This window comes from Zootoca vivipara, chromosome 16 (genome assembly GCF_965207765.1).
Source record: "Zootoca vivipara chromosome 16, rZooViv2.hap1.1, whole genome shotgun sequence".
In the NCBI taxonomy this organism is placed as follows: Eukaryota; Metazoa; Chordata; class Lepidosauria; order Squamata; family Lacertidae; genus Zootoca; species Zootoca vivipara.
This window is the reverse complement of record NC_142599.1, coordinates 41,963,174-41,981,660: the sequence shown is the minus strand read 5'-3', so window position 1 is coordinate 41,981,660 and position 18,487 is coordinate 41,963,174. Positions and strand designations below refer to the sequence as shown.

At 55.2% G+C, this 18,487-nt stretch overlaps 2 protein-coding genes across 4 annotated transcripts in view; one reads left to right on the top strand and one right to left on the bottom strand.

Moving 5' to 3' along the window:
• The window catches only part of PEAR1 (platelet endothelial aggregation receptor 1), a 46,180-nt gene extending 31,461 nt beyond the window's left edge, over positions 1–14,719 (top strand). Inside the window, exons 11-22 of the mRNA XM_088659629.1 lie at positions 6,730–6,850; positions 7,109–7,272; positions 7,889–7,991; positions 8,247–8,393; positions 8,617–8,745; positions 8,983–9,111; positions 9,615–9,830; positions 10,182–10,294; positions 11,303–11,417; positions 11,929–11,991; positions 12,549–12,779; positions 13,089–14,719. Coding sequence (XP_088515755.1) covers positions 6,730–6,850; positions 7,109–7,272; positions 7,889–7,991; positions 8,247–8,393; positions 8,617–8,745; positions 8,983–9,111; positions 9,615–9,830; positions 10,182–10,294; positions 11,303–11,417; positions 11,929–11,991; positions 12,549–12,779; positions 13,089–13,252 — 1,695 coding nt within the window. The 3' untranslated portion in view covers positions 13,253–14,719. The remainder of the gene's footprint in view (positions 1–6,729; positions 6,851–7,108; positions 7,273–7,888; positions 7,992–8,246; positions 8,394–8,616; positions 8,746–8,982; positions 9,112–9,614; positions 9,831–10,181; positions 10,295–11,302; positions 11,418–11,928; positions 11,992–12,548; positions 12,780–13,088) is intronic.
• INSRR (insulin receptor related receptor) overlaps positions 14,706–18,487 on the bottom strand; it is a 35,351-nt gene continuing 31,569 nt past the window's right edge. For 2 of the 3 annotated variants that reach the window (XM_035137260.3, XM_060269767.2), the window contains exons 18-22: positions 18,354–18,464; positions 17,755–17,914; positions 17,338–17,467; positions 16,714–16,848; positions 14,706–16,345 (exon numbers count right to left, since the gene is read on the bottom strand). In XM_035137260.3, the coding sequence (XP_034993151.1) occupies positions 16,003–16,345; positions 16,714–16,848; positions 17,338–17,467; positions 17,755–17,914; positions 18,354–18,464 (879 nt within the window). In that variant the 3' untranslated portion in view covers positions 14,706–16,002. Of the gene's footprint in view, positions 16,346–16,713; positions 16,849–17,337; positions 17,468–17,749; positions 17,915–18,353; positions 18,465–18,487 lie in introns of all 3 variants that reach the window. The other variant, XR_015947459.1, reaches the window with a different exon arrangement.

Here is an 18,487-nt window from a genome sequence, read left to right as displayed (position 1 = left end):
AGCACCACAGCAGGGAAACGGGAAAGCCTGGCTGCAGGAGACAAGGGGCGGCAGCCAGGCACAGTCAGCAGACAACAGCCCCAGCCCACCCACCCGCACAGAGAGGAGCAGAGCCAGCCCACCCCTCCCAGAGCAGGAGTGGTTCTAGAAGTGACGCTCACGCTTCCAAATGGCTATCCCCTGACAGTCCTCGCCCTAATTGACAGTGGGGCGTCAGCGAACTTCTTCTCGAGAAACTTTGCAGAAGAGCACCAGATCCAGCTTCTGCAGCTGGATTTTCCTCTGCACGTGGCAACCATTGACGGCAGAGAGCTGCTGGGAGGGGCCATCACTCATCAAACCCCCCCCATGAGAATGACGGTTGGAAGGCACTCAGAGACACTGGCATTCAACGTCACCACCATCTCAGACCCCCCCATCGTTTTGGGCATGAGCTGGCTGGCGCGCCATGACCCCTCCATAAGTTGGCACCAGAGATGCATCACTTTTGGATCGGACTTTTGCCTGGAACATTGCATGCAGCACCAACCAGGGGAGGGGCCTCCGATAGCCACGGTGGCCACCATGCACGTCAAAGGGGGTGAAGCGATACCCAAGCCGTACTGGGACCTGCAGGAGGTCTTCAGCGAAGCGGAGTCCGACCACCTACCCCCACACAGGCCTTTTGACTGCCAGATCAACCTGGTACCAGGGGCAACTATACCCCCAGCCAAGCTGTACGCCATGTCAGACCAGGAACTGGAAGATCTGCGCGCTTTCATCGACAAGAACCTCAAGCGGGGGTTCATCAGAGAAAGCAAGGCAGCAGGGGGCAGCCCGGTCTTCTGGGTGGACAAGAAAGACACGCAACAGCGCCGTCTTGTGGTGGATTTTAGACGGCTGAATTCGGTGACAGAGCCAGTGGCTTTCCCCATGCCCAGAGTGGATGATCTCCTGACAGCGGCACGCAGGGGCAAGATTTTCACCAAGCTGGACCTGAGGGGGGCGTACAACTTGATCAGGATCCGGGAAGGCGATGAATGGAAAACCACGATGTTCACGCCTCTGGGCTCTTTTGAATATCTGGTGATGCCCTTCGGGTTGCAAGGGGGCTCAGCATGCTTCCAGGCCTTCATGCACCACGTCCTGGGGTCCCTCCTCTTCAGGAAATGCTTGGTCTTCCTGGATGACATCCTTATTTACTCCAACGACCCAGTGCAGCACGTGAAAGATGTCAGGGAGGTGTTGCAGCGCCTGAAGGAGAACCACCTGTATGTGAAGCTGGAGAAGTGCAAGTTTCACACCAAGGAGGTGGACTTCCTGGGCTACAAGCTGTCAGACAAGGGGCTGGCGATGGACAAGGACAAGGTGCAGGCCATCCTGGACTGGCACAGCCCCAGGACTCGCAAAGATGCCCAACGCCTACTAGGCTTCGCCAACTTCTACAGGAAGTTCATCAAGAACTTCTCTCGCGTTACGGCTCCCATCACTGACTGCCTGAGAGGCAAGCAGAAGTTCAGGTGGACACCAGAGGCGCAAGCAGCGTTCGAAAGCCTCAAGAGGGTGTTCGCCTCAGACCAGAACCTGTTCCACGTGGTTCAGGACGCGCCCCTACGCGTGGAGACAGATGCTTCTGATAAAGCTGTGGGCGCCATTTTGTTGCAACTGGACGCCAACAGAGAGTGGAGACCCTGTGCCTTCTTCTCCAGGAAATTGACTCAGCCAGAGCGAAACTACACAGTGTTTGATCGGGAACTTCTGGCGATCCACGCTGCGTTCCAGCACTGGAGACACTTCCTGGTGGGCGCCAAGCACCCCATCCAGGTGTGCACAGACCACAAGAACCTGGAGTTCTGGAGAACTGCCAGGGTGCTCAACCAGCGGCAGATACGGTGGGCAGAGTTCTTCTCGAACTTCAACTTCTCCATACACTACATCCCGGGAGAGCAGAATGTCAGGGCGGATGCCCTCTCCCGCAAGCCAGAGTACATGGAGGAGGAGGCGCCACCGGCACCCAGGCACATTTTCCCCCCGTCAGCATGGTCCTGCGGAGCAGCAGTGGTGAGCGAGGCAGAACTCACAGCACTGACGGCAGCGGATGAATTTGCCAACCGCATCTTCAGAGAACTGAGAGGGGGGGGGAGCAGGCAAAAGACTTTGCAGAACGCAGGGGGCTGCTTTTCTACAAGGGTGCACTGTACCTGCCCACCACCCAGCTTAGACGTACGGTCCTCAAGCAGATGCACGACAACCCAACGGCGGGTCATTTTGGGAGGGACAAAACCACTCACCTAGTCATGAGACACTTCTGGTGGCCAGGGGTGCGGGAAGATGTTCGAGACTATGTACGGGGCTGTGACACCTGCCAGCGGGCAAAGGTGGTCAGAGCAGCACCACCGGGATTGCTGGAGCCCTTAGCCACGCCACACAGGCCGTGGGAAGTGGTGTCCATGGACTTCATCACAGATCTGCCTTCTTCCAGGGGCAAGACCGCAGTGTTGGTGGTGGTGGACCTCATGTCCAAAATGTGCCACTTTATACCGTGTGCCAGGGCGGTCTCGGCAGAAGAGACAGCCAAACTGTTTGTGGATCACGTATTCAGACTGCATGGATTACCCTTAAGGGTTATTTCGGATCGTGGCCGCCAATTTGTTTCCAGGTTCTGGCGGCGGCTCATGAACCTCCTGCAGGTGGAGGTCAGCTTGTCGACGGCTAGACACCCGCAGACCAATGGACAGGCGGAGAGGGTCAACGCCATTCTGCAGCAGTACCTGAGATGCTACGTCAGCCAGAGGCAAACGGACTGGGTGGATCGCCTGCCACTGGCAGAATTTGCCTACAACAATGCGGTGCACGTCTCCACAGGGGTGTCGCCCTTTAAGGCCAATTACGGGCGTGACCTCAGATCTTTCCCTGAGAGGGAGGGGGAGGAGGAGGAGGAGGGCCCACAGGCTGAGGATTGGGCAGAGGAACTGGAGACGGTGCACCAGCAGCTCAGAGAACACTTGGAGAGAGCCAAGGAAGCGTACAAGAGGGGGGCAGATCGCCACAGGCGACCGGGGGAGGTCATTAGGGTGGGGGACAAAGTTTGGTTGTCCTGGCTTCCGGTTGACCACGCCATCTTGCTCAGACGGGGGTCCGCACAGCGGAGCGGACCTCGGCGCTTCAGAGGTGGAGGGAATCGTTCCAGCGAAACGAAACCTCCTTAAAAGCCCCAAATCGTGCTTTTTGGGGACAGATTTTGCCTGGCGGCGCCAAAAGCGGGCTCTCTCCTCCCCGGATCGGCTTTGTTTAAGCCCCCGAGAGCGAGGAGGTGAACCGCGGCGGACAGGCTGACATTGCTGCTCTGAGAGTGCGAAGCTGCGAGTCTGGGAAGTGGAGGTGGCCAATTCTTCAAAGAACATTCAGCAAATGAATAGACTGTGAGTAATTTGGATTCTTTGGAATGTAAATTAAGGCAACAATTTGGACCTGGGAGAGAGGGGAAAAGAGGAAGCCACCCCCCCCCCACGGTAACATAAGAGACAGTAAACAGAAACCCGAAGCCGTAAACAGAAGATTTTAACTTAAAAGGATTCCTCAAAGGCATCAAAGAGAATCTCCCCTAAATGCAGGGTAAAAGGGGAGAGAGACTGTTGTGATTGCCCTGCAGAATGAAGTTAAGACTAAGAAAGACCTTTCTTTTTCTCGGGAGCCGGCAGCCCAGAAAACCCAGTGAGCTGACCAGGATTTATAGTTAAATTTTATTTCTATCTTTATCTCTGGACTTTTTGGGAATTTTTTTTTGGTTTATATGCTTTTGAAATGTGAGTTCGAACTTTATTTTTAAGAATGCAGCCAGCTTGTTAAAATGGAGTCGAGAAAATAGACTGCGATCATATTCCACCCCATGTGACAAGTTTTGACCTTGACAGGACTGAACTATGTCAACAAAAAGGTACCCGCCTGAGTTTCAGCGGACTGTTTTGACCTTAATGTGGGAAACAAGAATAGAACTATGTCAAGAGGAGACACAACGGCTAGTGTTACAGCAACAATTCCAGATTGTGATGACAGAATATGATTTCCTAGAAGATGAAGCTTTTGAAACTGAAGAAGATGAATGTGAGAATGACAATGATGACGACTGTGATGATTTAACACAAAATGAAGCCCATCACGAAAAAAATGATGATTTTACTCTACAAAAAGTTGGATGGAGTGCCTCCCCTTCGAGGGGGGCACGACTGGATTTACTGGAACTCCAGAATGACCACAGGGAAGAAGGAAAAATTAAGCAGAGAAGAGAAGAAGCTCAGGGGTCTGATATGGAGGCCTGGATGGCAAAAGACTGCAAACAGGGGGTGGGGTGAAGGGAAAGTGAAGTGGTGATTGTAAGGATGGGTTAATAGGACTATAACTGGACTGCTGACTATGGAACTTGCTGGATTGGAGGGGTGGAGCAGGTACTCGGGGGGAGTAAGGTTAGTTTGGGAATAGTTATAGGTTTAAAAAGTGAATTGATTCTGGAAAAAGGTGAAAATATGGAGGCCTATAGAGGGGTAAAAATTAGGCACGGGAAGAAAAAATGGGAGTTTGATTTCTCAGTGATTGGACAATAGGCGAAAATGATAATAGTTTAAAAGTGGTATAAGATATAAAGGTGTATGTTATAAAATATGAACTATGAAACTGTTGAAGATGATAAATAAGGGAGGAAAACCGGGGAAGGGTGGGAGGGTGGGGAAGCCCACAAAATATGGTTTAACAATTATGAATTTAACAATTATGATGAATTTTTTTTTTGTCTTTTTTCCTTTTTGTCTTTTTTTTTCCTCTTCTCTTTTTTCTCTTTTTCTCTTTTTGTATTTTCTTTTTTTTTTTGGTATGACAATAGATGGTTGGATGGATGAACTCCTGCGTACTGCCCTGGTTCACTGGAGCTCCCTGGTGGCAGGGGGGGGCTTGGGGGGCAGGGGAGGGGGAGGAGGACAGAAACCCAATCATAAAATGGACCACTTCTGACTGATCACCTGCGTGGGATACTTCTGTGGCAGGGGAGGACCCATGGAGGGGGGTGGGAAGAAGGTGGAAAAGGTGTTTATGTATGTACCATCTTTTGTAATTTGTAAAAACCAATAAAAATTATGTTAAAAAAAAAAACAAAGTTTGGTTGTCCTCGGAGGGCCTTCCCATCAGAGGGCGATGCAAAAAGCTGGCGCCCAGAAGGTTGGGCCCCTTCACGGTCACGCAACAGGTCAACCCGGTGGCATACAGGCTGGCACTGCCAGAGGACATGAGGGTGCACCCAGTGTTTCATAGATCGCTGCTGTCGCCGTACAGGGAAAGCAGCAGGCTCCGAGACAGCGAACAAACCCCTGAGGGAGGGGGGGAGAGGGAAGGCAGGGAGCAACTCAATGAGGCCACAGCCATCCTGGATTCAAGGTGGGGGGTGGGGGGCCTGGAGTACCTCATGGCATGGGAGGATGCTCCACCGTCCCAGAATGAATGGGTCCCAGCCACTCAGATACAGGAGGAATTCCTGGTAGAAGAATTTCACGCCCTTTTTCCCCATAGACCCAAGCCCTGGCACATGGAAAGGGAGGGGGAGGGGGAGGAAGCACGGGAGAGCAGTTCACCATAGCGCTGGGAAGCGGAGTTTGAGGAACCAGAGGATGAGGTATGGGTGTCACCGAGATCCACCCAGTCAGAGGAAGGAGCAGATTGGCAGAACATTTTTACCCCCACCAGCTCTGACGCCACAGACTTTTTGGGATTCCCGTCCTCCCAGGCGGAAGGGGGGGGCTTGCAGGACTGGGGGGAGGTGTTCACACCAACGGGCTCGGAAAGCACTGAGTTCTTAGGCTTCCAGTCGTCACCGACACCTGGGGGGGACCTGGGGAGGGGTGAAGGAGAGCTTGGGAGGGGGGTGGATGTGAGGGACAGGGGATATCGCGAAGTCCCTCCCCTCCTAAGTTCAAGCCAATCCCCGAGCACAGGGGGAAGCAGAGAGAGTTCCGATTCCAGTGGGGAAGCAGGAAGTCGTGTCCGAGGCTCAGGCAAGGTAGAGGAGCCAGGGTCCCAGGTGGGACAGGAAGGGGCGAATAAGGGCGGGAGACCCATCCCCCCAACTCCGGAATTACGCAGAAAGAGGAGGGGAAAGAGGATGGGTCTGCCAAAGCTTTTGTGTTGGAGAAAGACGCGCCAAAAGCCATTAGGAGGTTCTGAAACCGACTGACCACATCACTCCGTGTAAATAGCAATGACTTGAGCACTGTAAATACGCAGCACCAATAAAAGAATAAAATGCAGAGCTGCGTAGCGTCGTTACTCTGAAGTAGTCCACTCCGGCCACTGTGACACTGTGGGAGGCAGTGGAAGACAGGAGTGCCTGGTGTGCTATGGTCCATGGGGTCACAAAGAGTCGGACACGACTAAACGACTAAACAACAATTGCAGAAGTGATTTCTGTATCTGAAGAAGTGTGGATGCACACAAAAGCTTATACCAATGACAAACTTAGTTGGTCGCTAAGGTGCTACCAGAAGGGATTTTTAAATTTTGACTACGTCAGACCAACACAACTACCTACCGGTACCTGTAATTGTGTTGAGTTTGGTAGTCGGGGAGTATGATGTCTGCTGGAGGGGCAACCCCCCAACCTTTCCATAAATTCAGGTAACATCAGAAAGGAAAGGGGTGCATTAGGGGGATTGCCCCTCCCCAAGCTGCAGTCCCCTCCTTCCCTTCACGCCCATCTTGTGCCCTCAGGGTGCCCACTGCTCCATGCACTGCCCTCCTGAGACCTTTGGGGTCAACTGCTCCCTGCCTTGCACCTGCCACAACGCCCTCGCCTGCTCTCCCATTGACGGGACCTGTGTCTGCAAGGAAGGTAGGAAAGGTTGTGGGGAGATGGGAGTGGGGAGGCAGCAGATTATGGGAACCCACCTTTAGGGATCCCTTGAGGTCATCCGGAGTTATTTCCCTTGGCCAGGCTGGGCATGTTCTGCTGGTGCAAAGCATAAGGAGGGGGTAGAAAATCCAAGCTCGACTTTGGCTTCCAAGGTCCATTTCTGTGTGTACCTCTGTTCTCCCTCTCTCCCCCTTCCTGCCTTGGGCACCTTGTTTTCTGCCAATTTTGCCTCCCCAGGTTGGCAAGGTGCAAACTGCTCCCTCCCCTGCCCCGCAGGCACCTGGGGCTCTGCTTGCAACAGGACCTGCCGCTGCGCCAACAGAGCTTCCTGCAGCCCGGTCAGTGGGGCATGCGCATGCGCAGCAGGCTGGCATGGCCGCCAGTGTGAGGAGCCCTGCCCGGTAGGTGGCTCTTGGGGAAGGGGGGGGGAGGAGCAGGGTTAAGCTGCCACCAATATATATACAGATTCCTTTGAGGGGCTGCTGTGGCTCTCTCCACTTCCTTTTCTAGGTCCCCCCACCGCACCATGTGGGCAGTTTCCCCCTCCCTTCTTTACATGGCTCAACTTGGGGTATGGGAGCTGGGCATCGCCCTGCTTCCGGCAAATGGATTGTAGTGGGGTGGGCAATTGCCCCTGACTGTTGCCAAAGCTGAGGCTGCCAGCTCCTTGTGTGCCCAATCGGGGTCATCTGGGATCCGCCTGATGGGAACAGAGCTTCCCAAAGGGCTGCTTTCTGACCTGTCTCGCTGCAGAGCTGGGGGTGGCCGCCTGCCTTGGCATCTGAGCAGCTGGCAGAGGGCTATGCCTCCTGTGCATGAGACGTCTTGCCTGACAGGGGTGGGGGAGCAGGGACCTGCCAGAGTTGTGTAGGGGATGGTGGTGGGACAGTCCCTCCTTTCCACATCCAGGGGTGGCCGGCGAAGAGGTATAGAACCACTGGTGGGGAGGTTTCTCTTGTGCCTTCCTGTCCACTGCATGGCTGAGCAAGCCCCCCTCTCTCTACCTCCTTCCCCCAGGAAGGCTTCTACGGCCTCGGCTGCAGCAGCAGGTGCTCCTGCCAGAACGCAGAACGCTGTGATCCTGTTCTGGGGCAGTGCCACTGCCTACCTGGGTGGACAGGTGAGCGGGGCTCTATAAATCTCCTACCTGCCGTGGGTCCTGGGCTGGAGAGGGTTAGGGGTTGTCAGGCAAGGCTGGGGTTCCAGCCACTTGTGAGTTGCCTAAGGGCAAAGCAGGCCTACTAAAGCAACCCTTCCTTCTTTCAGGGTGATCTGAAAGTGGGGGGTGTTGACATCAGTCCCTTGTCATGGTCAGATCACTTCCTGTTGAGATTGAGGCTTTCAGCACCTTTTCACCTTGTCCTTTCTCCCCCAGGCCCCAGTTGCAGCCAGGAGTGTGCAGACGGCCTGTGGGGGCGCAATTGCAGCCAGCTATGTCTCTGCAAGAATGGGGCCACCTGCTCCCCCAAGGATGGGAGCTGTGACTGCCCCCCGGGCTTCCGGGGTGCCACCTGCCAACGCCGTAAGTAAGCTAGCCAGCTTACCAAGAGAGCGACCCCAGTGGCAGGGGAGGGGGTTGTCAGAGGGGCTGAGTTTCAGTGGGCCTGTGGAGCCCAATGCCCAAGGTGGTCCTGGCTGCCTGGGCAGACTGCCCTCCCCACGGGGACAGGCGGTAGGAAGCCCAAGAATTCTGCTGCTCTGGCACTGAGCTCCCTCTCCCCCCCCCCCACAACCCCCCCCCACAGCCTGTCAGCCAGGGCGTTATGGCAAGAAATGCTCTGTGCCCTGCAAGTGTGCCAACCACTCCATCTGCCACCCAGTGGACGGTTTGTGCGATTGCCCTCTTGGCTGGACGGGCAGTGACTGCTCCGAACGTGAGTTATCCACTTGTTGGAAGGGGACAATGCGGAGAGAAAGGGGAGAAACTTTGGCACACGGCCAGTCCTGGGCACAACCCTCTTGCTGGCTGCTGTGCCCCAAGGGAGGGTGCCTGTGCCACTTGGCTGTGGAGGAGGAGTACCCACCTGTCCTGTGTGGGCTGGGCTCTGCCTACATTTCAAATGACGGGTGACCCATCCGCCGCCTCCGTGCCTGCTCTGCTTTCTCCACAGGCTGCCCTGCAGGGCTCTTTGGTGCCAGCTGCACCCAGCAGTGCCAGTGTTGGTGGGAGGCCCCCTGCGAGCCGGACTCTGGGAGGTGCCTGTGCCCCTCTGGCTACACTGGAGTCCACTGTGAGACCCGTAAGTACGAGGAGGCCGCCACTTCCCTCTCTCCACTCCCATGGGGTGAAAGGGGCTCCCAACTGCGAGGAGAAGGAGAATGCTTCAGCGGTGATTCCTGCATTACAGGGTGGGAGGTTTGGACTGGATGAGCCCTGGAGATTCCTTCCAATGCTGAACCTCTATGGGAGGAGGAGGAGGAGGAGGAGGAGGGTGGTGGTGGAAGGTCAAAGTGCCCCTTGGGCATCCACCACAATAGACTTTGTGTGAGCAGACACAGGTGCGGAGAGACCAAAATGGCTCTGCTCAGGTGGGGAGGTGAGAAGATCTCCTCCTGTCTGCCAGTTTCTGCCAGTGGAGGGTCAGTGGTCCCCTCTGAACTCAGGAGGAGAGCAGCTCTTGGAGGGGGGAGCAAAGCAAGCTGGTCAGGTCGGAAAAAGTACTCTTGGCTTGTCCACCCTCTTCAAGAGATGGGGGTCCCCATTTCTGGCAAGAAGGTGCAACTCTCCTGCCTCCCTGTGCAGGGACACTCGACCCGCCCCCCCTGACCATGGTTCCTGCCATTCCTGCCAGCAACCCCTCCCTGGGGGCTGTGATGGGCATCGTCAGCCTGGCTCTCCTGCTGGTGGGCGTACTTGTGGCCTTCCTCTGCTACCGGCACTGGCAGAAGGACAAGGAGCATCGCCACATGGCTGTGGCCTACACAGCGAGGATGGATGCCTCAGAGTACGCCGTGCCAGGTGAGGAATGCACCGCCTGGCTCTCTTCACGCCACCCTCACAAAGCAAGACTTTCTGACAGTAAGAGCTGTTCTACAGTGGAACGGACTCCCTTGGAAGGTGAAGGGGTCTCCTTCCTTGGAGGTTTTTAAGCAGAGGTTGGGCAGTCACCTGCCAGGATGGCCATCCTATAGTTTTGTAGGGGGTTGGACTAGATGACACTTGGGATCCCTTCCAACTCTGCTATTCTGTGATTCAACTCTACAATATCTATGAAATTGGGCTGGGGGGGGGAGAATGGTGAGGGCGGTGAATTTCCAGAGAAATGGGGGGCTTTTGTACTGACCTGTCTCCTTCTGCCTTTCTGCCTAGACGTCCCTCCCAGCTGCACCCACTACTACTCCAACCCCAGCTACCACACCCTGTCACCCTGCTGCCCCAGCCTCCCCTGCCCCAGCCCCCCTGAGCAGCCTGGCTCCAGCAAGGTAAGGATCTCTCCGGAAAGTGCAGCTCCAGCACCACTGGGGGGCTGGCCTTGGGCCTTTCACCTGGCGAGGGCGTTTGGCCATTCATTATGCAGTAGGCCCACAACTTACCTGGGGGCTACATTCTGGGGGTTTGTACACAAAGGCAAAATCGCACAAAGGCAGGAAGACCCCTGGAAGGGATGTGGGCCTTGGTGAGATCTCAGGCAGCCCTTTTCCAACTGCTCTCTCCCCACTTTGCATTCATTCATTTATTCCTGGACCACTCACACAAAGCTGCCATTTCGTAAGTAAATCACACGTTAAGTTGTGGGTCTACTGTCATTTACAGCATAGGATTATGGTACAAAATTGCCAGGAAGTTTATTGTGTGTTGTCATATGTGCGCTTTTAGAGTTTGAAAATAAAGAAAAGCATGTATAAAAGGACATTTCCTCTCCCATTTCTGAGAGGTGCACAGGGATTGGGCTCTGCTGCAGGAGGGAGAACTTCCAAAGTGGTGGCGGGCGTCAGTTTCCTCCTTTTTTGCTGCGCAAAAAGTCCACTCACCAGTCTGGGCACCTGTGTGGAAACCAAAACCCAAGTAGCTGTAATGTTTGGCTTCTTCTGATTTGCACCCCTGGAGGGAGCCAGTTGTGGTGCAGAGTGTGGCTTCTGCAGGGTACAAATTTGGTTGCTTGCAAACCGCAGCTGGCATTGGACGGTTCCATGTTGCTGAGCCCCACTTGGCTGTGGTCAGAAATAAAGACAGACACTTTCCGAGGTGGGTTTTAAACAGGGAGATGTGCCTGGAGCGCAGAAGCCAAGTGCTTAAACAGAAGTGCTGAAGCCAAGTGCTGAAATTCCAAGGCAGGAATTTCATCTGCCAGGCCCTTGCCCATTCCACCCCTAGCCTTCACAGATGTCTTGGATAAAGAATCTTAATTGTTGGAGAAAAACTTTGTTTAAGTTAGGGTCCAATGCAGCTGGGCACCAGGGTGACTGCCTGTTTTCTTCCCCCCTCCTTAGCTGATCAGCAATACAAAGAGCCTAGAGCGAGACTGGCCAGGAGTGTGTGGGGCCGACTGCAATGCCACGCTGCCCGCTGACTGGAAGCACCACAGGGCCACTCCAGCAGAGCCAGGTAAGGCTGTGGCATCTCCCCACTCCTCCTCCACGAGCCCTGGGCTGAGGCAGAGACCCATCTGTGCCTGTCACTCAGGAGCACGGCCACTTTTTCTCAGAGCACCCTACGCATGTCCCCGTCCCCCTCCTAGTCAGTTTGCTGCTCCTGTAGAGAGCCTTCCCCATAGGGCAGGCACCCCAGCACACATTCCTCCCTAAGGGTTTTTGTCTTTCCTGCAAACCTGGAGGCCTCCCTGGAAATGGGGGAGCAAGATACCGTATGTTCCAGAACCGCCTTCAGCAATTTGATGGACCCCAAATGGCAGCAGGTGTCGCTGCGAGCCTTCACATGAGTCTGTTTCCAACACCAGCTAGTCAGGGTGTCCTCTCCTCCACCCCACCTGGTCTTATTGCTGCTTCACATGTGCTATGCCGGGTCTGAACCCCACTGATAGGTTCTGGGCTCAGTCCCAGTGAGCTTCACCCAACAGAATCCCTCCCCCTCCTGGACTCTGTTTCCTTTTCTGCAGGAGGCCCCCAGATGGACCGCAGCTACAGCTACACTAATGGACTTGGAAGGTATTACAGCAAAGGTAAGACAGCATTGCCTGCCTGTGGAGGGCAGAGCATAGCCATCCTGGCAAGTAGCCATTGATAGCCCTCTCCTCCTCCACGAATTTGTCTTTTCCTCCATCCAGGTTGGTGGTCCTCACCTCCTCCTGTGGGAGGGAGTTCCACTGTTTAACTATGCCCTGCATGAAGAAACTCTTTTATCTGTCCTGAATCCTCCAAAAATCAGCTTCCTTGGGACGTCCAAAGGTTCTGGTGTTATGAGAGAGAAAAACTTTTCTCTGCCCACTTCGCCACACCATGCATCATTTTATAAACTCCAATCACTTCTCCTCCTCCTCCTTTCTCTAAACTGAAAAGCCCCAGATGTTGCAATGTTCCCTCATAGGGGGCTCGCTCCAACCCCTGGATCGTTCTGGTGGTCCCTTTCTGGCCTCACTTCTGCCTGTGGCCAGCAATGAGGGGCCAGGGCAGGCCTGGTGCCACCAAGTCCAGGGTGGGGTCTGCGGCTGCCATTGCAGGAGGCCCATGATACTGCTCCAAGCCCCTCCCTGACCCTTCAACCCTCCTCCCCTTCCAGGCTATGCCAAGGAAGAGACCTTGTACCAACGGAGCGACAGTTCCCTGAGCAGCGAGAACCCCTATGCCACCATCAAGGACCTGCCCATCCTCACGGGGAAGCCCTTGGAGGGAAGCTACATGGAGATGAAGTCGCCCGTCAAGCGCGAGATGTCTTACGCCGAGATTGGCCTTTTTGAGGAGGCTGCCCAGAGCCTGGAGGAGGAGGAGGAGGAGGAAAAGGAGGCAGGAGGTATTGGAGGGGCTGTTTTATGGCTCACATTTCCCTTCCTGTTTGGTGGCAAGGGATGCAGCTCAGTGCCTGCCACTTCCAGACTGGGCAGAGAGGGACTCCCTGCCTGGACTTCCGGAGAGCTGCGGCTGCCAGTCAGTGTAGATAAACCTGAGACGGGCTGTTGGTCTGATTCAGCAGATGGCAGCTTCCTCCGTTCCTCAACATTTCCATTTTTGCAATGGAGGGTTCCCTGTGCCCTCAATTTGTGCCCTCCTCTGTGTCCCATGGAAACACTGACCTGCTTCTTCCTCTTCCTTCCCATTCCAGGCAGCTGCTCGGCTGGCGCAGGAGGCTTCTCTTCACACGCCACCTCTGCCATTCCCCCCAACCACTACGACTCCCCCAAGAACAGCCACATCCCTGCCCACTACGACGTGCCCCCAGTCAGGCACTACCCGCCATCACCCCCCCTCCGCAGGCAGGACCGGTGAGGAGGGCCAGAGCCCGCTGCCCCCCTGCCTTCTCAGGGAAGGACTGAGTTCCAACCAGCTCAGCAGCAGCAGGACCTTCATCCCTCCAGGCACCAGGCTTCCTTGCAGCTGCCATGGGGGCAGGACGTGGCGGATCTGGGCCCCAGGGCCACTGGAGGAACCACTTTGCCAGTCTCCTGGGCTGGCGTTTTGAATAGTGGTGAACATTTCCCACGGCAGCCGCCAGCAGGTGCACAGCATCAAGGGGACGTCTTGGGGTGGTTGGGCTGCTTGGCTCATTTCCAGAGCTTCTCGGGTGGGAGCAGATCTCTCTGTCTCTTCCCCACCTCCCCAACTTTTACAGAGACTAGCCACTTCAGTCTGATGAAAGAAAGTAAAGTGGGGCAGGGAGAAAGCACCTTATAGGCCAACAGGGGGTTGCACCATGTACAGAGATCACCTTTCATTAGAATCATAGAACTATAGAGTTGGAAGGGACCAAGGGTCATCTAGTCCAACCCCCATGCAATGCAAGAATCTCAACTAGAGCATTCCTGACAGGTGGCCATCCACCCTTCGCGTAAAAACCTCCAAGGACTGAGAGCCCACCACTTTCTGAGGGAGTCCGTTCCACTGTCAAACAGCTCTTGCCATCAGAAAGTTCTTCATCTCAGTGAACTCCTATGTACAAAGGAATTCTCCCCCCCCCCCCCGGCTCTCTGCATTTTGTACTTTTCCATCTCAGAAGGTATAGCAGCCACCACCTTGGGGCCTCCTGCGTGTTTGCACTGTCAGTCGCTCTGGATTACGAGGTGCAGCAAGGACTACCCTTTGTTTCAAGAATCCCTTTCCCCAACCACAGCTTGCAATTTGCCTTCCCAAAACTGTCTCCTGGAAGGTCCAAGCAGTTTCAGTGTTGCATATTTTGCAACAGGAAAGGGCTTCACTGAGGATGAGCCAGCAGGACTCATAAGCCTGACTTCCTTGCAGGAATCTGTTAATCCATGTGCAAAGGGGTGACATACTCTCTGTAAGCCAAGTTTTGCACTGTCAGAAACTCTTGAAAAGACTTCAAAGATCAATGCACCAGGGAAACAGGGCACCTTTTCCAGTCAAAAGCCCACATTCCTTTATGAAGGCGCCACATGAGCACAGCGGGGACACCCAGAGCTGGAGCAGATGCACTTATATCACACACATGTTTTTGCGTGTGTCCGTGAGAGGGGGAAATCTTCATGGAGCCAGCAGCTGATGCAGAGGAATAAAGCCTCTCACCACAGCAACACCGTCTTAACACACACCGCTGCAGTTGGGCTAATTATAAAACCACCTAGTCCCATTAGAAACTTAATTCATATGGGAGGGAGGTTGGTTTCAGTTCTTCACGCTGGAAGCAAGTTTTAGCAGAGCTGTCTCTCGCAATGCTGGTTTGTACCAATAAAAGAGGCGCCCATCGGGCTCACCTGGACACCTCTACAGGAAAACAAACTGGTTTATTCAGAGTTCAAGGGCTTGCACTTCACTTTATGGAAGCAGCTGTTCACATCCAGCAATAATGAGAGCACCTTTGCAGTAATGGGGGAGAGGGAGAGCAGCTCATGCAGCCCGCCCACCCACAGCCAGCTCCAGAGATGGGGCCTTTACGTTTATACCCGACTTTTCTTCCAGCACGGAATCCAAAGCAGCACAAATGGTTGCAGGGAGAGAGGATCCCCCCATCCAGGGAGTGACCTCACTTGGACCCGCTTAGCTTCAGCAAAATACTGACCTCCCAGTGCTTCTAGTCCACATCTGGGGAAGCCAGTGAAACGGCAGAATTTCCTATGCAACAAGGAGCAGGTGTTAGGACTGAAGTGGCCACTTGGTCTGAAGAGATCCTTGCAACAGCTGGGAAAGTGCAGTGGGGAGGAGGCCCCGGCTTCAGGGCCAGAATCTGGGACTTTGCAAAGTAAGGCCACACTGGATGGGAGACCCCCCAGGAAGCCTCTCTCAAGGCAGTTAGTTACTCTTTTATTTATTTATTTTTAAAAAAGTCTGCCAGTCTGGTTGCCATTCTGGAAGAGAGGTGAGATACAAAGGAAAGAACGTAACCTCCTCTGGAGTGGCTGTGGGGATGAACACATTTGTGGCCCCTCATCCCCAACACACGCCCAGAGGCAGGAATAGGCTGTGGAAAAGTCTGGCCATCCTTCGACCTTCCCAAAGCCAGTCCATTTGGCCTTCAACTTCCTTCACAGGCACTGGCTGCACGTTTTAGCCCCATGGCCCAGGAGTTCACTTGTGCACCAGTCCCACAAAGGAGCATGAAATCCCTGGGCAAGGCTGCCACAGCGATCCACTTCAGGGAGCGTAAGTATGTCTCTGTTTCCTGGGCCGCTGCATGCGCAGTCCCTCTGAGGAGAGCCAGTTCACCCCCAGCTGAAGGACTGCAAATGCTCCCCACGAAGCCACAGCCCACAGTGATGGGGGGGGCAGGGAGGAGGCTGCCCACAGCACCCCCCATGCCCAAAGTGGCTGAAGGGAGAAATGACAGAACAGGCCAAGGCCCTCGGGAAGAAAATGAGCGCCCAGCAAAGTCATCTGCTCCTAAAAAGAGACTCCACCCTGTCACCCTGAGGGGAGTGTCACTAGGTGGTTCTCCTCCTGGAAGGGGTCCTTTCTCTGCTCCAGCCGCCATAGTAGGCAGCCCAGAAGCATCCTGGCTTTTCAGCAGGTCCCAAAGAGGGCAACGGGGGTCTCCTGTGAGGTGGGCCCCATGATGGCGCCCTTCTTCAGAGGCCCACCTTCCCATTGGGTTGGCAGCAGTCTGTAGGCTGGCTCTGCAAGGGGTCCCTGCCAAGGCCCAGAGCGCGGAGCGGGCTGCCGTTGGGGATGGCGGCACCCTGGGGTGGGGCCAGCTCAGGTGCTGCTTCCTCCTCCTCCCCCCTCAGAAGTAGATGCTCCGTCTCTGTGTCTGAAGCCTCCCAGGAGCTGCAGCATTTGTTCTCCAGGCTGTAGAAGAAGGAGTGGGTGCGGAAGGCGGCGCTCATGTCCTCCTTGATGCTCTCCAGGATCTGGGCGAAGGTGGGGCGGAGGCGGGGGTTCTGCTGCCAGCACCAGGTCATCAGCTCATGGCTGGAAGATCCACAAGGGCAGGAGGGGGGCGGAGAGATAGAAGAGCAGGGGGTCACTCTCCCCTCCACTACTGCACCATCCCCACCCCAAAAGCTCCCCAAGGCAGCCTTGACATCAGCCTGCTGCTGGCTCCCAAGAGGAGATTTGTTTCAAGCCGCCTTGCTGTGGGGGCAGGCAGGGAGGGGGGCACTGCTGCCCAGATGGGGAGGCCCCCACAGGCCATGTACAGCCCAAGGACTGCCAGCAGCAACCCTGCCTGGATATACCGGTAGGAGGTGAGGGAAGGGGGAGGGAGGCCCATCTGCCTTTGCACAGCCCAGGTGCCACCTGGATGGACTGACACAGACAGGCACTGGTGGGGCGCTTACAGCTTCTGTGGACAGTTCTCTGGCTTCTCCAGGACCCCGTTATCCATCACGAAGTGCAGGACCTGCTCATTGGACATGCCCTGGTAGGGCTGCTCAGCCAGCGTCGCGATTTCCCACAGCACCACCCCAAAGGACCTGCAACAGAACAGTCAGTCTCTTCCTCCTGGCCTCTTGCCACAGGGCACAGCTGAGGAGAGGCGCCCAGGACAGCCATTGTGCACAGCTGCTCTTTGCAAGGTTTACGGTGGGAAGGGGAAGACAGGCCCCACACACGAGGGTCCAACTCAAGATGCTGCTCAAGTGCAGGGCCTCCGCCTCTGCCCCACAAAGACCAGCTCTCCCTGTTGCTCAGACAAGCAAACAAGACGTTGCTAGCTAGAGAGCGCCATGAGCAGGAGCCACACCTGCCACCCTCAGCCTCTGTCACACACTGTCCTTGAAAGTTCCTGCTTCCAGTCCCAGATTATCCTTGAGTGAAAATGCCATGGAAGGGTTTATATAGTGGTGACAAAGATGTGCTAGAACTCCCTGGGACTGGAAATCTGCCACCCCCACCCCTGCTGCTCTGGAGGACAGTGTGGGTTGGAGCGAGCAAGCCTGCCCCTTCCTCTCCCAAACACCCACCAGATGTCCGAGTGTGTGTTGAAGAGGCCATCCTTCAGGGCTTCCGGGGACATCCAGCGGACAGGCAGCAGACCTTTCCCCCCTTTGCGGTAATAGTCCGTCTCATAGATGTCCCTGGTCATGCCGAAATCTTTTGCGGGGAACCAAGATGAAGAGAATTTGGCAGGGAGGGAGACATGCAACCACCTGGCAGCCAGAGGAGCTGCAGTCTGAGCTGCAGGGAGCCCTCGTGGCCACGGATCTAGTGTGTGGCAGGAGGTCTGATCCAGGGAGGCCAGTGCCACCAGAAATGGGGGAGGGGATCGTTGCTGCAGCAAACAGGCTGCTACCCTCCTGGGCATCCTTGCCTCAACCACTACCACCTCTACTCATAGAGAATGACAATGATAACACCCCTGAACCCCAACCTGACCTCACCCCCAATCTTCACAGTGAAGTCCTCTGACACCATGCAGTTGCGGGCAGCAAGATCCCGGTGGACAAACTTCTTGGCATTCAGGTAGGCCATGCCATCCGCGATCTCGCCAGCCATCTGGATCATGTCCCTCAGCGATGGGGGAGGCAGGCCAGGGTTATTCTAGAGAGAAAGAACCACAAAATAGCCTGTCCCAGGGCAGGGGGAAAGAGACCAACAGGATTTCTTCTCTGGGGAAATTTCCTCAGCCACTCCAGGAGAATGCCATGCGCTCAGTCTGTCTCCATACTTTGGTTTTGTCTCCCAGCTACTATCAAAGCTGGCAAAAGCTGGCAGGCAAGGAGACCCCTGACTGGTCGCCACCCTCCGAGATGAGAAAAGTGTTTATGAACTCCCTCAGTGCCCTGGGCTATGGAACTTCAGCACTAATGAAAACCCAGCTCCCCATAGCGTAATGTGGGCAATCCCCACCCTCTGGCTTTGGACTGGATTGGCAACATTTTGCTCTGCTGCAAACAGGTGCAACTGCTTCTCCACCCAAGCAGGCTGCTTTACTTGAGCCCTGGAGGAAAGCCTGGGGGAGGCTCTGCAAGTCACTCACCTCAGCTTCCGGCCTGAGGGAACGGAGGTAGCTTTTCAGGTCCCCCCTCGTCATCAGCTCCATGATGACCAAGGCAGGTTGGCCCTGGGAGACTACGCCAAGAAGACGGACCTGAGAGCCAGCAGAGATAAAAA